At 38.7% G+C, this 20,232-nt stretch overlaps 1 protein-coding gene across 3 annotated transcripts in view; it reads left to right on the top strand.

Moving 5' to 3' along the window:
- Positions 1 to 20,232, top strand: part of PTPRG (protein tyrosine phosphatase receptor type G) — a 720,169-nt gene that overhangs the window by 425,581 nt on the left and 274,356 nt on the right. For all 3 annotated transcript variants that reach the window (XM_053669375.1, XM_053669374.1, XM_053669376.1), the window contains exons 3-4: positions 396 to 575; positions 11,704 to 11,852. In XM_053669375.1, the coding sequence (XP_053525350.1) occupies positions 396 to 575; positions 11,704 to 11,852 (329 nt within the window). The remainder of the gene's footprint in view (positions 1 to 395; positions 576 to 11,703; positions 11,853 to 20,232) is intronic.

Here is a 20,232-nt window from a genome sequence, read left to right as displayed (position 1 = left end):
AGAGGGAGGAGGGGTGCAGGGTGAAGGGGAATAAAGGGGAGTAAAAAATGGGACAACTGTAACAGCATAATCAATAAAATATACTTAAAAATAAAACATGAAAACTCTGTCAGCTTTTTTTTTGTTCAAGTCTTTTACTCTGATTACTGATAAAGTTAGCAAATATTTGATTACAAATCAAGAAGACAGATATATTAAGTAACTTACCCTTTCTGAAATTTTTTTACCTTATCAAGCAAATGGCTTGGATTCCTAGTTTCCAGTTCACTGACTTCTTTGGGGTGGGGACATGTAGGAAAATCTACTGTGGGAGATGCCTGGCTTGACTTGGTACTTATTTGTTCCACCCCCAACCCTTGAGCCCTGAGGATTGAAGTATTGTTTTTTCTTCACAGGTGCCTATGGGCCTGAGCACTGGGTGACATCTAGTGTCGGCTGCGGGGGCCATCACCAGTCTCCTATAGACATTTTGGACCAGCATGCTCATGTGGGTGAGGAGTACCAGGAGCTGCAACTTGATGGCTTTGACAATGAGTCTTCTAACAAAACCTGGATGAAAAACACAGGGAAAACAGGTAGGCTGTGTCTTCTTCACTTGTCCACCAACAACAGGAAGTATTTCTGGATGTCACCGTATTTACCTTAACGAGGACTTGCTCCTTAAATACTGCACAGAGGTATGGAGACTGTATCACTGGGTGAACAATCTCTTGCTTTACTAGTTTGTGATTTGTGGCAAATTCCTTAACCACTCTGTGTCACATATTTTAAGAATATGATAAATGTGGATAATAAAATCGTTTCAAGCTCATAGGTTTGTAAAGAATGAAAGAGTCAGTATATGTAAAATATATAGAATGAACTTTCAAAAATCTATTCTGTTCAATATCGAATATGGTGGCCACTCACCATATGTGGATATATAAATTTAAAATTAATTAAACTTAAGTAAGATTGAAATTTACTCCCTCAGTTTTACTAAGCACATAATGCCTTCCTTCACCCACCTTTGTTATGCTATTTGCAATGTTTGAAAGCAGAGAAGAGATACACATTCAGATCTTTAGAGGGGGTCACTTCACTTATTTTTTCCAGATTTTTGAAATAAAACTGACATATAACATTATAACATTATGCCTTTTGTTCATTGTCTCTTTGGCTGTGCAGAGCTTTTTAGTCTGATGTGCTTAACTTGTTCTTTTTGCTTTTGTTGCTTGTGCTTTTGGGGTCATCTTCAAATTATCATTATCAAGACCAATATCTTTTGTCTGTTTTTATTCTTTCTGAATTTTGCAGTTTTAGACCTTAGATTTAATGTCTTGATCTATTTCTTCTTTTTAAGTTTTTTAATTACAATTTACATTCAGTATTGTTTTATGTTTGCTTCATGTATAATAACATAGTGGTTACACATTTATATAATTTACAAATAATTTGTCCCAGTGAGTCTAGCGCCCACCTGTGCCATACCTAGTTATCACAATATTATTGACTATAATCCCTATGCTAAAGTTTAATTCCTTATGACAGTTTTGTAACTACCAACTTGTACTTCTTAATCCCTTCTTCTTTTTTTACCCAGCCTCTCAACACTTAGACTTTACCCTAAGGCTTTAATCCATTACAAGTCAAGTTTTTGAGTGGTATAGGTAGGGGTCCAGTTTTATTCTTTGCATGTGAATATCCTGTTTTTTCCACCATTATTTATTGAAGAAACTGTTTTTTCCGCATTAACTAGTTTTGTCTCCCTTGTCAAATATTAGTTGACTGTATATATATGGGTGTATTTCTGGGCTCTAGAATCTGTTCCATTGGTCCATGCGTCTGTTCCTGTGTGTGTACCATACTGTTTGTTTTCTGTAGCTTTGTAGTATAGTTTGAAATCAAGAAATGTAATACCTCCAGGTCTGCTCTTTTTTGTCAGGATTATTTTGGCTATTTGGGATCATTTGTGGTTCTAGGAATTTTAGTGTTATTTTTACTACTTCTGTGAAAAATTCCATTATGATTTCAACAGGGATTGCACTGAATCTGTATATTCCTTTGAATAAATAGTATTGTACTTCCACATTTCAAGTGCCCAGTAACAGCATGGCTAAGAGCTACCATATCAGACAGTGCTGTGCAAATTTAAATAAAATTCTTATCTTCATTGTGCTTTTGCTTTGTTAATATTTCTTATTATATTAGTCACAGGTTGAAGTAGCTGTGAATGTTTTGCTGTGCCCCACTGTCTGGTCTGAAAATGAACATTGGGATGTTACGATATATCACTGCTTAGTGCTACCTGGGCTTCTGTGGGTGCTTAAGATAGTTTTCATGTCTTATCTTTGAACTCAGGTCCTAACTCATTAAAACAAGCATTCCTCACCCCCCACTCCCTTCCCCTTTCTCTCAATGATCCCTTGTTCTTTGTAAACCCTTTAGGAGCCCTGGCTGCCTGAAGCCCTCTGTCTGGGCTGAAATGAATTCACCATCAACCCTCTGGTCCTATTCATGTTGTGGGTCACAGGGTTGCCTTCTGTTTTAACTTAACCGGCTGCACGTACAACTTTGGGGATCCATTTTCTTTCTCCAAAGCACCATTTGTCTGAGATTATTCATGGTTGATTACTTTGGGTGTGCCTGATTTGTTCGTAGAATTGCTTCCCACTCGTTCAGCACGGTGATTCCTGGCTTTGAGCTCTTTTTCATTATGTTTCCATAAACAATCCTCATGCTGCTTTTATAGCAGGGTACTCAGTCTTGTACTTGATTCACCTATTTGAATAGCTTTTCAACACAAATATATGTAATTTTATGTTATCTGTGCACAGGTGTTCACCACCACCTCCTCCACTGTCCCAGCGGAGACATGTGCTCATCGTTACAATTCAGAATTTTTCTACCAGTTGCCCACTTTGTATTTCAAATAGGAGTGTCATTGGGAGGACTCTAAGGGGAGTATCATTCTTCAGACTTCCTGAATATGGAGGATGGCAGGTTTGCTACGCTGGGTGTAATCAGATCCTGGAGCTGAGTGCCATCTCAGTGCCACCTCAGTGCCACATCCCGGAAGCCTGCCAAAAGCAATTCACTGGGCTCTCTAATATGGTTTTCTACTTGACTTGCAACGCTTGACAGCCTTCTGCAGAGATAACACATTTCAGTGACAGCTTTCAGCTTCGTATCTCCAATGACAGGTTTTAGAGGAGTATAGGGTTCACTCCATGCAAGTTGATTTATGACCTTGGTCTTCTAGAAGCTGATTATCAACCTGTCACTCTGCTGACTTCTTACAATGATCCACAACCTGTTGCATATCTGTGAGTGCCTGCGCTTGATTTTAAACACAGCTATGTAAATATGAACAGTCTCAAAGTTCAGAATAAGCACTTTACTTCTTCTCTGAGAAAAAGAAATTATTGTTTTCATATTGTGATCACTATTATGACATTTGTGACATCATACTACATAGGCAAATATTTCATAAATAATTTAAGATGATTCTATAGGAGTGGTTTTTTTTTTAAAGTGGCAAACAGTATAGGCAGTTTTAAACAAGGATGTGGAATTTTTTTAGAAAGATTTAAGCATATGGTATTGCAGAAATCAACCTGTGTTCTTAGTTTTTATTTGATAAGCACAAACCTAGAAACTTCTCTCATTTTGTCATCTTTAAAGTGCCAAGTGAGTTCATAAACTTTGAAGTATTTTAGAGAAATGAAGATTCAGTTGCTTTTCCTATATGCATCGATCATGTAAAGTCAATTGAGTAATAGTAAACATACAGTGCAAGGTGCTGCGTGTACAGGTTGAAGGTGTGGGTTGAGAATGTCCAGAGTGGATTGTATCGATAGGCAACTTGGATAATATCAGTTTACAAAATCATACCTATTATTGTACTGTAGTTTTATAAGATGTTACAGTTTGGAAAAACTAGATAAAGGGGACATAGGACCTCTGTTTTAGATTTTACAACTGCATATGAATTTATAATTATCAGAAAAATTAGAAGTGAATTACTAAAATGTATTTTATAAGCCACATGGTGTATCTTTGTTACAGTCATTCATTTTATATCTAATTTCCCTCCATAGGTGAAAAAAAGTTAATTATTAATTTTTAAGCAACACATTTTTCTCCTCCAAAATTTTTTTCTTGAACGTTGTACTTTTAGAAAATAAATTCAGGAAGGAGTATTTGTATTATCTTTCTGGTAAAAATTTACAAGCCACTTATCTGTAAAATAGACGGTCTTTTAGATATTAAACTATGAATATAGAAAGTTAATATTTAAAGCGGCTTAGTACACATAGACAGTAACTTTCCCATAAAACAGGTTTAGTGCTCATATCTGTCTTCACCCCTGAGAGTGCTATATATCCAATCCAGCATAATCAATAGAGCAAGTTGGTTGTAGGTAGCCCACTTCTCAAAAGTTGTCTAAAATATCTTTACAAGACAGATAGCGTCTCTCTATTTCTTCCTGAGGAGCCATAACTGTCTATTGTACCAGTTCTGATTCAGTTTCATCTCAAGTTATTTCCCTTCCATTTTTGTGGAATGAAAAGATAATGCATTCATCAAGAACATTTCAAGATAATCTTGCTGTTTCTAGCATTAGCTGGTAGCTAAATGATCAGATTTTAAGATCTAAATGGTGCTTCTGAGGTATGCTAATAAACCTCCTATGAATTTTAACCATTTGAGGGTTCTTGGAACTTTGTTCCTCTATTTTTTTTAACCTTTCATTCCTCAGCAAGAACAAATAGTAAATCCATTTGTCATAATGTATGTTACTTCCATTTTCCCACTTTATACTTGTTTACTAAATATTTTTTTCTTTGCCTGCATTCTTGTTTATTAGACAAATACCACTGTACCACAGTGTGTGGCTTAGATACATTCAAGAAATAGTTGCTTAAATTAATAGAAGCATATCAGTGGCATAGAAACTATTGTATTTTTGGACTGTAAAGCACACCTGCCCATTCCCCGCCAGTTCCAGAGGAAGATGGTTGTGCATTTTATAGTGTGAATGTAGCTTACCTGGCTTGCTGGGTGGAGTTAGGGGCAGCTATCTTATTTATCTTATTAAATATTTTACTGTATCTTTTGCCTCAAACTTTTTTCTTATTTTCCTCCTCTAAAACCTAACTGTGTCTTATAGACTGGTGTGTCTTATACTCCTAAAAATACAATAGGTGTGGATCAGTAGGTCCGGAAGCGCATCCCAGAATATTGTGAGTCCAAAAAATTTAGACAGGGTTTAAGAGGCTGTTACATTAGTTTATTTCCCTGGCCCTTGGAATTTTATAGTACTGTAGCACCTTGAAGAATCCACCAACTGAGAGGAGAACAACATCATTGTTGGCTGGTGTAAAGAGAATTACAAAGTCTTAACAACCTGAGTTCCTACGTGCTTCTTCTCTAGATGAGCATGTGACCCCTATTCCTGGAAAAGGAGCCTTGGGCCCTGAGACTCTGCCTGTCCACAGGGCAAGGCTTCCACCAAGCACCAAGCAAACGTCCGACCCTAAGAGACACTGTGTTGTGTGGGTCCCTGCCTTTCATAGATCAAGCTTTCAGTGGCCTGTGTGCTGCGCTTGAGATTCAGTCAATGTTCTGTTTAAAGTTGGTGGGAAACTGATGCAAGTCTGGGATTCAGCTTTTTAAAGCCGTTACTTGTACCTTACAGGGCTTTTGATAGCAATCTCTATGATGCTCAATTTCCTCCCCAGTTGATGGATTTGAATGCTTAGCTCTCACTCAGGATGTGATTGCTTGGTACTAGCATGCTTGCCCAAGGGTAACACACATGCAAAAGCCTTTAGCAATCTGGAGGCTGGTAAGGAAGAGTCTAGGGTGGTGATTTTCAACTGATGTGCTGCAATAGCTTTTCTTTTTCTTTTTTTTCCCCATTCAGACTGCTCAACCAATGTGCCCCAAGAATTTTTGAAACATGCAATACCTGACTATTTAGTCAGGGGCACTGACCTCTCTTCCCTTAGACTGTGAAATTAAAAAAAAATGACAGCAGCTAACACAGCAATAGTTGTCTGGTAGGAATGAATCCAAATCATATCTGTATTTTTTGTCAGATTTGCAAAAAATAGGATATCATTTTGGGTGTGCCTCATAGTAGTTAGTGTATGTGTGCCATAAGGTGAAAAAGGTTGAAATTTGCCAGTCTAGGAAGTCTTTGGGTGGGTGTGTTTGTCTTATCTTTCCATTTGGGCTTTCTCTTTTTTCTTCGGTTCTGTTGATGGATTAGATGTGTGTTGCTCCTTGTATCTCACTGAGTTTTCACTTTTCTGCTGTTGCGTTCTCTCACCCTTCTTCTTTGGTCTCCTCCTCGTGTTTCCCGGCTCTGTGGCCTGTCTCTGCCTGTGTCCTGTTCCTCTGTTTTTATCCTCTGCTCCTAGATTTGGCCCCTTTCTGTCTTTTCTTCCTGTCTCCCTGCCTTATAGCTGGGTACAGGTGAGAACCGAAGTTGTAAAAGTGTTTTCATTTATTGTTATTTATGGACTACAGATTTTGATGTTGATAGCGAAAAACTGAGTATATTCTCATTTCAGTATAAAACCTGTCTATCCCTGATACATAGATGGCAAGGGTCTGCACTAGTGAAGTAAACAGTGAGCCCCCAAGCATATATTCTTGGGGTATATGTTCTTGATATCAAACCATTAAATTATTTGTCTTCTGTAATCCCCCCACCCCACTTCAATTCTGAGTCATCCTTGACAGGTATAAGTGTGGGCAGTGAAGTAGGACTAGCTGGTGGTCCTTAGTCCTGGATCATGGTTTCTTTTTAGCTCAGTTTTACTTGTGTCACTAACAAAGTGGTCATTTTGTTCACCAAGAGGCTGCCATGCTTTCTGATGGAAAGTGCACTGTGAATTAAGTAGACAGATGCTTGGAAACATCTGGGTGTTCAGCACCATTTACACCGGGCATTTCCAACCCTGACTTTACAATACCCAGAGGCATCTCTAGTTAGCGCAAGGCTGCCCAAAAGAAAAATTTAGACATCCGTCTACTTTTGGGGCATGCTTTGGCTCTTCACTTTTCAAATTTCTGTACTCCAAACCCCCAGATTCTTAGGTTCCTTCATCCTATTACTGCTCAGTCTTGCCTGAACCTTGGAATTCAAGGCAAATTGTTTTGCTTAGTCTCTTTTTGGCAAGAGGTACTCCATGCCCTGTTTCTTGTTCACTAAGCTCATTTCTCTTGTTTTATCCTCACAGCCCTGCTGTGTTCATGTGATAGAACCTAGTTTCTGGGCAGATAGAAGTATAATTTACCACTTACATAGTGGGAAGACAAGGGCTGTATTATACAGATAGACTGTGTAAATTTTATTTTGAGGATCATTTTAAGGCCCATGTTTCTTTTAGCGGGGGCACAGAACACTCTGCTAGATTGCCACCTGCCATATCTCACATGATTAAAGGGTCAAGTAATCTACTTTGTCTGTCTTGTTGAGTGTAGTAGTGAATTCACCAAGACTGAAGATAATCTCATCACTTGGCATCTCTTGGACATCTGAGGTTGTTCTGACTCAACAATGCCCAGTTTCTCTTTTCTGGATGACTGCAAGAACTTCCCCACCAGTGCTGCTTTTCTCCCGGGTCCACTCTACTTAGTAGCCAGAATGCTCTTCTTACTTTCTAATCTAATCATGCCTGTCTGCCTTTTCCTCTTTTTTTTCCCTTGCTCTCTCTCTGTTCACCATATCAAAATTTTTTTCTCAACCATTTCTCCAGACTGCCCACTCGCTCTCTCGGCCTCATTCCCCAACACTAGTTTATTCTCGGCACTATTTACCCTGGCTTCATACCTACTTCCCTGACCGCTGGGCCTCTGTATGAGCTTCTCTTCCACAGCTTCGCTCTCCTCTTGTCGTCATTGCCAGTATGGCTCCGTTAACGTTCATCTCAGGGGATTCCAGCAGTCTTTCTCCTGTCTGGGGTTGGCAGTTCTGCTGTTATCACGTGTCCCACTTGCAGGTTATTGCCAACCCCTGTGATCTGATAACACATTAGAGAGGTTGCTCTTGTGTTTTTCCAGTTTTACAGAACTAGACCTGAGGCAGCAAGGAGTGCCCTACTTTTCCAACATCTAGACAGTGGTAGTCTAGACTCAGATTCAGACCCGCTGGATCTAGAGACCAGCGCTCCTGCTCTCTCTCTCTCTCTCTCTCTCTCTCTCACACGCACACACACACACACACATACAAATACACACACAGCCGTGGTCAGATTCTTCCTTTCTATATCAGCAGGGTGCAGACTCCAGATACGGGTTTTGTTTTCTTGGTTCAGGAACTCTGAATTTGAAGCCCCAGCTCTTTTCAATCCCTCCATCATTCTACTTTGAGTCAAGCACAATCCTTGTTAGCAGTTTAACAGGTGGAGGGCCTAGTACTAGAAAGTTCACTCCCATACACCTTCCCTTCCTCCCCCTCCTATCGCATTGTTCTTCAGTCAGTAGGTGTTGCTTGTTACCTTCTCATTTGTCACCTTACCAAGTTTAACTCTTAACTGCTGTTATTTTAAAATTTAAATGTTTCCTTTGATTGACAAACTTTATTTTTTATTTATTGTTATTAGAGAGATAAAGAGATAGAGAAACATCAATGTGTGGTTGTTGCCCATGCAGCCCCCTACTGGGGACCTGGCCTGCAACCCAGGCATGTTCCCTGACTGGAAATGAACCAGCAACCCTTTTGTTCTCAGTCCAGCGTTCAATCCACTGAACCACACCAGCCAGGGCAACTCACTTTATTTTAAATAAACAAATTGGTTTTAAAATAAAACTTTTTAATCAATATCCTAATGGGAAAATCTATTATATGTGACATGGTTAGACTTATATAAAAGATTAAAAACTCCATAATTTATGAAAATACATCAAATTTACCAAAGTTATTAAATTCTAACATAATACTTACTCTTGGGTCAAAGGGGGAAATGAATAAGTATCAAGCTACTGAGGAGGGCATGTTAGGACCAAGTTGGGATTTTACAATATTTTTCTTAATGTGACCAAAGGATAGGACTAATCAAGAAAAAGAAAATCATTTTTCTTTGTGTTTTACTGATCTCAAAACACTTAAGATCTCCTTCCAAATATATGGGCAATACCTGCCCAGTTTTGTCCCTGCAAAATACACTTTTTGTTTTGTGGGAAAGATGCTTTAAAATTGAGTTCTATTTGAAAGTGGAGCATGTTGTCTCTGTGGTTGCTCTTCTCTGCTGCCCTTGAACTTTGTCCATGTCTCAAGAACTGAGTTTGACAATAACCGCCATTGAGCATGTACTTGCTGTCACTGTCACTGTCACTGTTTTAATGCTTTCCACGTGCCATTTCCTTCAGATGTGATTTCCTTCATGTGTGATTGCCAGGTGGGAACTATTTGAACAGTAGTGGAAGTGAGGCACAGAGGAATGGGGTAACTTGCCCAAGGTCGCACCACTGTTATGTGACACGATTGGCTTCCAAACCAGGTTTGCCCGTCTCCTGAGCTCATGGCACTGAATACATTTGTCTTCAGAAGTGTCTACCTTTGGTGCATTTTGTTTAGAAACAGAGTTTTGTTATCAGTGATCATCAGAAAATTGTTCCACCATGGCTGGGAAAGTTCTCTCTTTCCAATTTTATATGTAAACAAAAATATAAGCCACTTTCAGAAGGCGGTGTGTGCATGTAGCATGCTGTATGCTCTAGTGAGAAATGCTGTAAAATGAAAAATTAGATTAATGTTTCAGATTGTACAGTGTCCTAATTATGCTTTTAATTATTCATATGAAACAAGTAAAATGACCCCTGACAGAGACATAAAAGATTTAGGTAAAATCAAATATTAATAAGATGCTGTGTGTCCCTGGGTGTATTTTAACAGATGCACTCAAAATGCTTTGCCTTCATTCTTTGGATGTAAAATATTATTTATAGAATTTATAACAGGCTGAAAGTAATCAGTGGTATTGAAGACATTGCTGAGCTCATCCCTTGTATTTTGGCTTTAATACTAATGGTATCTGATTGTTTTAATGTAATAGTTTATCTCCTAAAATATCATATTGAATTTTAGAGCTCACCAAGTGACATTCCTGCACCCAATTTTACATTTTTAATGGTTGAAAAAAATTGGAGAATAATATTCCATAAAACATGAAAATTATATCTAAATTTCACTGTGGATAAATAAAGTTTTATTTCACATAGCCTGACCCATTCATTTACGTAGTGTGTTTGGCGACATCTAAGCTACAAAGACCAGGTTGAGTAGTTACAACAGGGACCATACAGTCCACAAAGCCTTCAGTATTTACTATCTCACCCTTTATAGAAACAGTTTCTTGCCTAGCACACTGTAAAGGTGGAACAGTGCTATAGAATGTTTAATCACCATAAGAGGCACTCGTTTTTACTTCATTTTATTCTTTAATTTTCTTTTCTGCTGATTGAACATTCATTGTATATTTTTGAAGAAGTTCAAGAAAAAACTGCCTTTGAATGCAATAAATTAGAGGGATTTATATGGACAGAATTCCTTCATATGCTTTCAGTGCTTTTTTTGTGTATAGAGAAGTGCTGGAATTAATTGCATTGTTTTAGAAATGGGTTATTAGTCTAGTCCCTATTTTTCATGAAGAACGAATTTTCATGCAGGACTTTTCCTCTGAAGCTTGTACTGGGTTTTCTTTAGGAAGAGAAGGCAATGAGGATACGAGAGCTTTTTCTTGGCTTTAACAGGCTTGGCTTTGGTTCATAAACCATTTAGTTAGTATATTGGTTGGTGTCATGCATTTATTTAGTAGCCCATAAATTTTTGTTGAATGAATGAATTCACCTTAGAAATCAAAAAGGGGGGAGATATATGTGACTTATAAAATAAAACGTTCTAATGCATTGGTATATTATATTTCTTTTGGAAAAATAATTTTCTGTTAGTAACTAGTCCAAGTTACTTCCTCTTGATTTTTGTTTTCATTGTTTCAAGGAAAAGTATTTAGGGTTTGAATTGATTGAGGCTCTCTGTGGACATGGACATTCTTATGTGTTCTTTTAACGGGCAAAGGTGATGTTTTTATACTTGTAATGAATAGGAGCAGGAAGGTAAATTTAATCTGCGGTGATTTGTGTGACTTAATGAGTAGAGTTTCGGCTGCACTTTCCTGGGCATCTTTAATACAATGAATGCAGTACCTACTTCCAGCTGCCTTTTCACTGTTGTTGCCTTCATTTTGGAAGAATCTGAAAGTGTTATTTTCTGATGAACTGGTCTAAGTTTTTGATTAAAGAAACGTGCCTTTCACATTTGGCTTATCATATATATATTTCCCATTGCATTCCAGGCCTTGAATTTTGGGGTATCCCCAGAAACTTCACTCTCCCGCTAATTTTGATCCTTAAGCAGGTTTAGGAGTCCCCAATTCAGAGCCACATACTCTGTCATTGCCTTATTTTTTTCATGTGTTAAATGGATTAGGAATTCTGAGCCCATTCTCTGGGATTTTCATGATTTAGAGTCCACTGGTACTTTCTGCAGTTAGACTGTGCTAATTCATTGAAGCTGCTTGTTTTTGACTTGTTTTTTTTTAACAGATATGTGAGGACATGTGACCATAAACTTGATTTGAAGCAACAGAAGAAATCTTTCAAGTTTGGTTTGAAATTGACTTTGTTTCTCTCTCCCTCCATTTTCTACAGTTGCCATCCTTCTGAAAGACGACTACTTTGTCAGCGGCGCTGGCCTGCCGGGCAGATTCAAAGCGGAGAAGGTCGAGTTTCACTGGGGCCACAGCAACGGCTCTGCAGGCTCTGAACACAGTATCAACGGCAGGCGCTTCCCTGTTGAGGTGAGAGAAACTGGGTACCCCAGACGTCATACGGTAGCTGTGCCTTGGGTCTTGACATTAAGGAGATGATTTGTGTTTTCCCCTAGTTGTTATTCAAATCAAACTTGTCCTGTGCCTACCTCTGTCTCTGGAAATCTTTCATGTAGAGCCTGAAAGGTGGACATGCATCCTCAAGCTTCTCAGCTTTGTTTAAGCATGTAGACATCACGGATATCATGGATTAGGTAGTTCACGACTGGTCAGTGACTTTCAAGCATTTGTTTCATTCAACCGAGTTTGTCTTCCCTGTTCATTTTTGAAAGCCTGCTTTCTAAAAGTAAAACTTTGTATGAAACTCAGGTGACTTCATTTTTTCATTGTATGAATAACACTCTCAGTACCTTCTTTCAGTAGGGAAGCTGTTTTAAGGCTTTTTAAAAGTTTGTTTGTTCCTGTCAGCTATTGAAAAAGAGGCTATGGCCATTGGTTGTTTGACTCCCTGTTAACTTTGCTGGGATCGATGGTGACATTTTGCCTCCATGTCAGTTTTCTGAGAGATCTGTGCTGCTAGGCAGAAAAGGTCTGTGTGCAGTAGGTTGTGTCTTTCTTTTTGGTAAAGGAGAGAGGGGGCAAAGAGCAATTCTCTAAGCTCCTTTGTTCATGTTGGGTGTGGGTAGAATGCTCCTCCCATTGCTAACCTTATTTTTACCTTTAATAATGATCAGGATGTGAATATTCTTTTGCTGGGACAATTGAATTTGTTGATTATGTGTTGGTTGTTTGATTTCCCATGTGGTAAACCTTTATAAATTTGTGAAGAACTGAGAGGCTGTGCATTCGAGTCTGTGGCTGGATCCACACATGGAATAACGACTCAATGTTTTGCAACTTCTGTTAAGTCATGACCTACTTTGATAATCTTGTGTATACTTGAGCCTCCCCCAACGGTAGAAAATAAGATGTATTTACACACAGATTTGTACATAATTTATAGGATTTCATCAGTTCCCTTAGCTTTTGATGCCCATTGATGGACCCTTTTGGCATCCTGAACTGTAAGTGAAGATCCCTACAAGATGAGAAAATGAATAACATTTGTTTATAGGTGATATATATCTCTATATAGATATATAGAGATATAAAATTTGTTTTTTATGCATGCATGATTACTGGAGAAACCAGATATAACTACTCTTTGAATGTGTTTCATATTTTTTCTTGTTTACCTGAAAAACAATTTAATTCTTTTCTATTGTATTTTTTTCACTATTACCTAGTTACCTTATACCCCCATCCCAAACCCTGCAATCAGCACACAAAAAATTCTTACTATCAAAATTTCTCTGTACTAGGATTCATCTATCTGTGGGACTCCTGTTCTACCTCCTCACACTAATTATAAGTGTCATGAATAGGATTTCTATTTAATGGGCTTTCGCCCACTCCTTTAAATTGAATAAATCATCTTTTTGAAGTCTTAGCTTTATTTGTACTTGGGAAACTTGATTCCTAGATGCAAGATTTTATCTTATTTTAAAATTTGGGTTTTCCCTTCTGTTCTTGCTGACCAGTTCCAGTGGGCAATTTGAGTGGAAGCCATATTCTGTATCCAACTAGCTTTGTTCCAGAACCTTTTTATCTTAGAATAGAGTTGTCATTTGTTCAGTTAACGTTGTTCTGGACAAATACTTAAATACTCATACTTAAAAGTTTGAAAACTTACTTTGGCGGCTGCCTTGGGAAAGAATTCTGGAGCCGACAATTAGGAACTTCCTCTTGTTCACTAATCACATCCATTCGTGCCAAGATGGGCCTATCTCCTCCTCCTGTTTAGTTCTAGAAAAATGCATAGGCTAGATGCATATTATTCTGGAAATACTACTTTAAATGAATATTGTGGTTTTCTTTTACTCCAAGAGTGCCATGAAATTCAGAAGCTGATGAGAAATGGCAGCTACGATGCCCAGACATATCATTTGACCACGCTGTTTGAATTTATTTCTTTTAAGTAATGTCGGATGGTAAGGCTGCCTATGTTCATTGGGCTTCTCATCCAATCCCATCTAGTTCATAGCTTGTTTTTTTTTTTAATGTGATAAATGAGTGAAATTGCTTTGTGGATATAGGTAGAGGAGCTTGACATTCAGAGATCTAAGGAAATGGGATCAAATTTTACTCTAAAATATGCACAGAAAAATCACTTACTTTTGCCTAAAACATGTCTGTAATATTTTATGTTAAATTTCTTTATTTGAGCTTTTTATTAATATCAGCTTTTCCTGAGATTTTTGTGCTATTTGAACATCTCAGACTTGATTTATTTATTTATTTTTCATGTAACTACATTGTTGTTTAAGGAAGTAAAGTAAAAGTAAGAAAATTTTAAGGTATCAAGTAGTAAATTATCAGTATTGGGGAGAGTATTTTTCTTGTATTTTGTGTCAGGGAAACATTGTTGAAGATTGCACTAGAGAATACAGCATATTTCTCATCTGGGGACAGTGCCCTGCCTTGAGGGGGGGTCATTACACATTGTCAGGGGACAATTTTTATTGCCACTATTGTGGGCAATGGTAAGCTACTCATTTCTAGTGGGTAGAGGCCAGGGATGCCCCTAAAAATGTCATTCATAGGCTAGCTCTTATGGCAAAGAATTGCCCTGTCCCAAATGTCACAGTTGTGAGCCTGTGGAGTACAGAAAGTAGTGTTTAGTGCAAGTGAACCTTCCTTTACTTGTGTGGTATCGTTTTAAGTACAATTGAATAATGAGGACTCATTGCTTGAGAAGTTGTTTCATCCTCTTGTGGTTTTTAGAGAGGAAATGTACCTTGCCTTATGGGTAAGAGCATCATTGGGCCTGGTTCCTTTAGATTCCTCCTGAGATAAAGTCACAATATTGGGTATTTCCACAGCTGCTTCAGTGCTTCTGCTCTGCAGGGTGCAGTTTTAAGCATATGCCCCACAAGAATCTGGATCTGTTCCCTGAGGGTAAATTGCAACAAACCCAATTTTGTAGGTTTGCTGCTTCCCAGGAATTCTTGGAGGTCATCTACAACTTTGTCCATATCAGAAATTAGACCTCTCCACATTTTCCTGGCTGAAATCATAGATCTGGACTTGTAGTTCCAACACTCAAAAATATCCAGTCTAATAGAAAAATAAATGTCCTTATAAAAATAAAGGCAAAGCCCTTCAATAGCCAGCATTCTTTGTAGCTCAGTTAAAGCTAGATAAGAAATTAGGAATTAGATTACAAGCCACAGGTAGGAGACTAGACCCAATTTGGACCCTCTGATGTCCCTGCCACATACTATTCACCTTTATGGCTTGCCTTTCAGCAATTTTTCTTTAAGTGCCTTTTTTCCCCCTGTAGATGCCAGGTTACAAAAAGCTGAACCAGAAGGACAGACTACCTACCCTTAAGGTATTTACAGTCTAGTCATGACAAAAGAAATTGAACAAGTAGTCATGTAAAATAAGTGTCGTATCAGATGTGGTATTATCTCTGATAGAGGAACATTTGTCACAACTGAGGCAACCTCTGTGGAGGCAGATGTTTATTAAGATATAAAATACTTACTAAATGATATTTATTAAGATGGAAGAAATTAATTGGAGCCCGCCTGTATATGCAAAGCCTGTATATGAATATACAAAGGACATGAGCAAAGTTATACTTGGTAAATTTAAGGAATAACGAGTTAACAGTGGGGATTTTTGTAGGCAGGATTGTGGCCCCCCACAAACACCCACCACTTACTATTTGAAACCATGGGTATATTACTTTACATGACGAAAGAGACTTTGCAGATGTCATTCAGTATCTGAAGTCAGAAGAATCAGGATATTCTCAGATTAAAACGGTGATATCATAGTGTCCTGTTCTAGTTCTTGCTTGGCTACTGGAATTTGTGTTTTTTGTCTAATCACAATTATCTAGTGTGGCTTCTATCCTTCCCTAAATCTTCTCTCTATCCCATTTTCATGCCCTATTCTGTGATTGGTAACTTAATGTTCATGTGACTCTAACAGGGATTGAATTTTATAATATATTTTATTGATTATGCTATAACAGTTGTTCCATTCCCCCCCTTCATTTTCCTCCACCCTACACAACCTCTCCCACCCACATTCCCCACCTTTAGTTCATGTCCATGTGTCATAAGTTCTTTAGCTTCTACATTTCTCATACTATTCTTGCTCTCCCCATCGATTTTCTACCTACCATCTGTGCTACTTATTCTCTGTACCTTTTCCGCCTCTCTCCTCCTCCCACTCTCCTGTTGCAAACCTTCCACATGATCTTCATTTCTGTGGTTCTGTTCTTGTTCTAGTCATTTGATTATTTTGTTTTTGATGTGGTTGTTAATAATTGTGAGTTTGCTGTCATTTTACAATACATGTTTTCTTACCTGCTTTTTCTTAGGTAAGTCCCTTTAACATTTCATATAATAAGGGCTTGCCAATGATGAACTCCTTGAATTTGATCTTATCTGAGAAGCACTTTATCTGCCCTTCCATTCTAAATGAAAGATTTGCTGGATAGAGCAATCTTGGATGTAGGTTCTTGCATTTCATGAGTTGGAATACTTCTTTCCAGCCCCTTCTTGCCTGAAAGGTCTCTTTTGAGAAATCAGTTGACAGTCTGATGGGAACTCCTTTGTAGGTGACTGTCCCCTTCTCTCTTGCTGCTTCTAGGATTCTCTCCTTCACTTTAATCCTGGGTAATGTAATTATGATGTGCCTTGGTGTATGATTCCTTGGGTGCAACTTCGTTGGCACTCTCTGAGCTTCCTGGATATCCTGGAAGTCTATTTCAGGAAATATACTGGCATCTCCTTTGCCAGATTAGAGAAGTTCTCCTTTATTATTTGTTCAAATAAGATTTCCACTTGTTACTTTTCCTCTTCCCCTTTTGGTACCCCTGTAATTCGGATGTTGGAACATTTCAAGATGTCCTGGAGGTTCCTAAGCCTCTCCTCATTTTTTTGAATTCTTGTTTCTTCATTCTTTTCTGTTTGGTTGTTTCTTTCTTCCTTCTGGTCCACTCCATTGATTTGAGTCCTAGTTTCTTCCCATCACTACTGGTTCCCTGGGCATTTTCCTTAATTTCACTTAGCATAGCCTTCATTTTTTCATCTAATTCGCGATCATACTCAACAATTCTGTGAGCCTCTTGATTACCAATGTTTCGAACTGTGTATCTGATAGGTTGGCTGCCTCGTCATTGCTTAGTTGTATTTGCTCTGGAGCTTTGATCTGTTCTTCCATTTTGGCCATTTTTTGTCGTGTTGCACCTGTTACATATGAGGGGCAGAGCGTTAGGTGTTCACCAGGGCAAGGCAACCCAGTTGTTGGGTTGTGACACTATATGTGGGCATGGGATCTGAGAGGGAACAATGGCGCTTGCTCTGCTGTCTGTCAGATTTCAGTCCTTTTCCACAGCTTCCCCCAAGCAAACTGGACCCTTCTGGTGCTGATTCCTGTGTGGGTGGGTTTGTGTACATTCTAGGACCCTGTGGGTCTCTCCAGTGCACTCTCCTGTGAGGCTGAGAGTCTCTCTTCCAGCACTTCAACCCCCACAAGTGTTTTCAGTTGGTGTTTTGAAGGTTTATTCCCCTGTGCTGGGACCCTGGGTTGCATGGTCTGTCTCGCTCCCCAGTTTCTCCTGGTTTATCTGTGTGAATGTGGGAATGCCTGGTCCACCAGCAGCCCGGTATCACCACTTTTGTTTGCAGCAACCCCTTTCCAACCGGCTGCCCGCCCAACTCCATCCCTCCTACCAGTCTAGATGAGTGTGTCTATTTTAACTCCTTGGTTGTTGGACTTCCATACGGTTCCATTTTCTGTCAATTCTGGTTGTTATTTTGTTTCTAAATTGTTGTTGTCTTTATTTTGGTTGTGCGAGGAGGCAGTGTGTCTACCTACACCTCCATCTTGGCCGAAAGAGGGATTGGATTCTGTGGTGTTTCCACTAATAACTGAATTTGGAGTTATGCAAAAAGAAATTTCCAGATAAAATGTCTAGAGGTCTATAAAAGTGCAGGTTCATTGCATGCTTGTTGTCTGAGGTAATTAAAATCTTGTTTATTACAATAATAGATTGCGGGAATTGTTGATTCAGACTTACTGGTGCTTTATGAGTTGAAGTCTTCAATAAGCTTAACTGATCCATATTGATTGTGTGTGCCCTTTCCAGTGAAACTCACAGCTGGTTCATTTCAGCCCTGTTTAGAGCATCTTAGTAAGTGAGCAGAGTCAAAGGCTTTGTTCCTGATATATATGAAATACACATTACCATATGGTGTAGGTCTACCATCCCTTAGCTGAAGCCTTTGAGGCCAGATGCTTTAGAATTCAGAATCTCTTCTAGAAAGGTGTTATGTACATATGCTGTACATATTACTGAGGACATGTAGTAGGGTCTGGGACTATACTCCTTGAATACATTAACATTCCTGCAGCATGCAGTTGAATATTCACACTAAGTAGGAAATAATAAAATCCCAAAGAGCTTCACATATCTTCATATTAGGTTTAACTGCCAAATTACCTTTTGCACCAAAATCATAAATAAAACAGTAATGAAACACCTGTGGTCTTAGAAGCTCTTGAGATTTCATAATTACTAATAAAGGGTTTATAGACCTGTGTCTTAAAAACTGGTTGTATAGCATGACCCAAAGAGCATGAGTCGGCTGTGACCAGGACACTAGCACAGTGAGTTATGTGTCTGCTTGGTAGGCTGATGTGTCCAGGTGCTACTCTCGTCTTCCTCCCTGCTGTGTTGTGGTGGTGCACCAAATCGTTAGTCAAAGTTAGGGTGTGTTAGTGGGCAGAAAGTCGCTAGTCTTAGGCTGACTTTTTCTGTGATTCATTTTTGTTCTAACATTCTTTTTGGGTCGGCAGTTGCATTCAGTCTCCATGTCTTTGAGCAGGTTCCCTTGACCTGCTCCTGTACTTGCCCTGTTTACCAAGCTCCTACCTTCCTGCCTAGATCACACTAATGATTTGCCTTTCATTCTATAAGTGGATCTTGGTTCTTCTGATGCTTCTCTTTCATTCCAGTTAGATGATAATGTTGGATGATACTTCTAGGTTGTATCCCACGTAACATGTATCTGCCTTCCTTCTCCCAGGTAAGCTCATGCATCTGTGACACACACAAAGGTTTCACACAGTGTCACCCTCTCTACACTCATGCAAGCATGAAAGGCTACTACACAACTCACATGTGGAGCAATTTAGCCAGAGATTGAGCTCCCACATTGGTCCCTGGTTTCAGTGGCCTGAGATTCTAGAACAGGGTGTCTAACCCACAGCCCAGGATGGCTATGAATGCAGTCCACATAAAATTGTAAATTTACTTAAAACGTTATGAGATTTTTTTGTGATTATGTGTTGCAATGTATTTAATGTGTGGCCCAAGACAACTATTCTTCCAGTGTGGCCCAGAGACACCAAAGGTTGATCATTGCTGTCCAGAGCATGGATTAAATGTTCAGTTTGGCTAGCCCTCTTTATTGTATCCCTTCTGTTTTGCTGGAAGTATATTTAGAATTGTTCAGTGCCTTCTTGGAGATTTGTTTTATACATGGGCATATTAAAGGCTTAGAAGAGTTCTGCATTGAAGAATTCTATTTATCTTTATTTAACTCTGAGTTCTTCCAAACATAGATGACTGCTGCCCCTGTCTGTTTTAATGTAAGCTAGTGATATCGGTGATTTAGAAGTGAGGGTTTATAACCTTCCCTTCTCCTCCTTCAGTCCATATTTCTTGTAAGAAATGGATTCCTATTCAGTTAAAGGTTTCCGGAGGACACAGGTGATGATTTGGATTTTAATTATATTGAAAATTATGAAACCAACCTTCTGGTTCACAGAATAATTAATTGTTTACCGTCTTTGTGAGCTTGATACTATCTTGCATTGTCATTAGAGAGAACTGTCATTAAAGGGAGATAGAGTACTTTCTGAAAATAGAATCACATGTTTTCTTTTGCCCTGCCTTGTTCTTTACTTAAAGTCCTGAAATTTAATTTACATGTTCTTTAAAACATTGCTTCATTCCCAGAGAGTCTTTTGTCAGTGGCGCTCAAGACAGTGTCTGTGTGCCTTGCCTGCCCCCATCAATGGGACACTGGAAGTGTGAGATTGTTCCATGGGTGTCTGGTGTGTGTTACTCTGTGATGTGGTCAATTGTGTTTACCTCTATAGCGATTTCCATCCAGTGGCAGAGGAACTGATTGAAATTTAATTAATGACTTTATTGAAATAAAGATTCCATTTTAGAGCAGAATGTTTCATCCTTTACTAGTGAAATATTTTTGTTTCCACCTGGGTGATCTTATATGTGTCTGTCCCATGTTAGTGAAGAATATATGAGGAGTCCCCTTTACTT

This window comes from Artibeus jamaicensis, unplaced genomic scaffold, assembly GCF_021234435.1.
Source record: "Artibeus jamaicensis isolate MK-2021 breed Jamaican fruit bat unplaced genomic scaffold, CSHL_Jam_final contig_519, whole genome shotgun sequence".
Lineage (NCBI taxonomy): Eukaryota > Metazoa > Chordata > Mammalia > Chiroptera > Phyllostomidae > Artibeus > Artibeus jamaicensis.
This window is presented reverse-complemented; position numbering and strand designations above follow the sequence as displayed.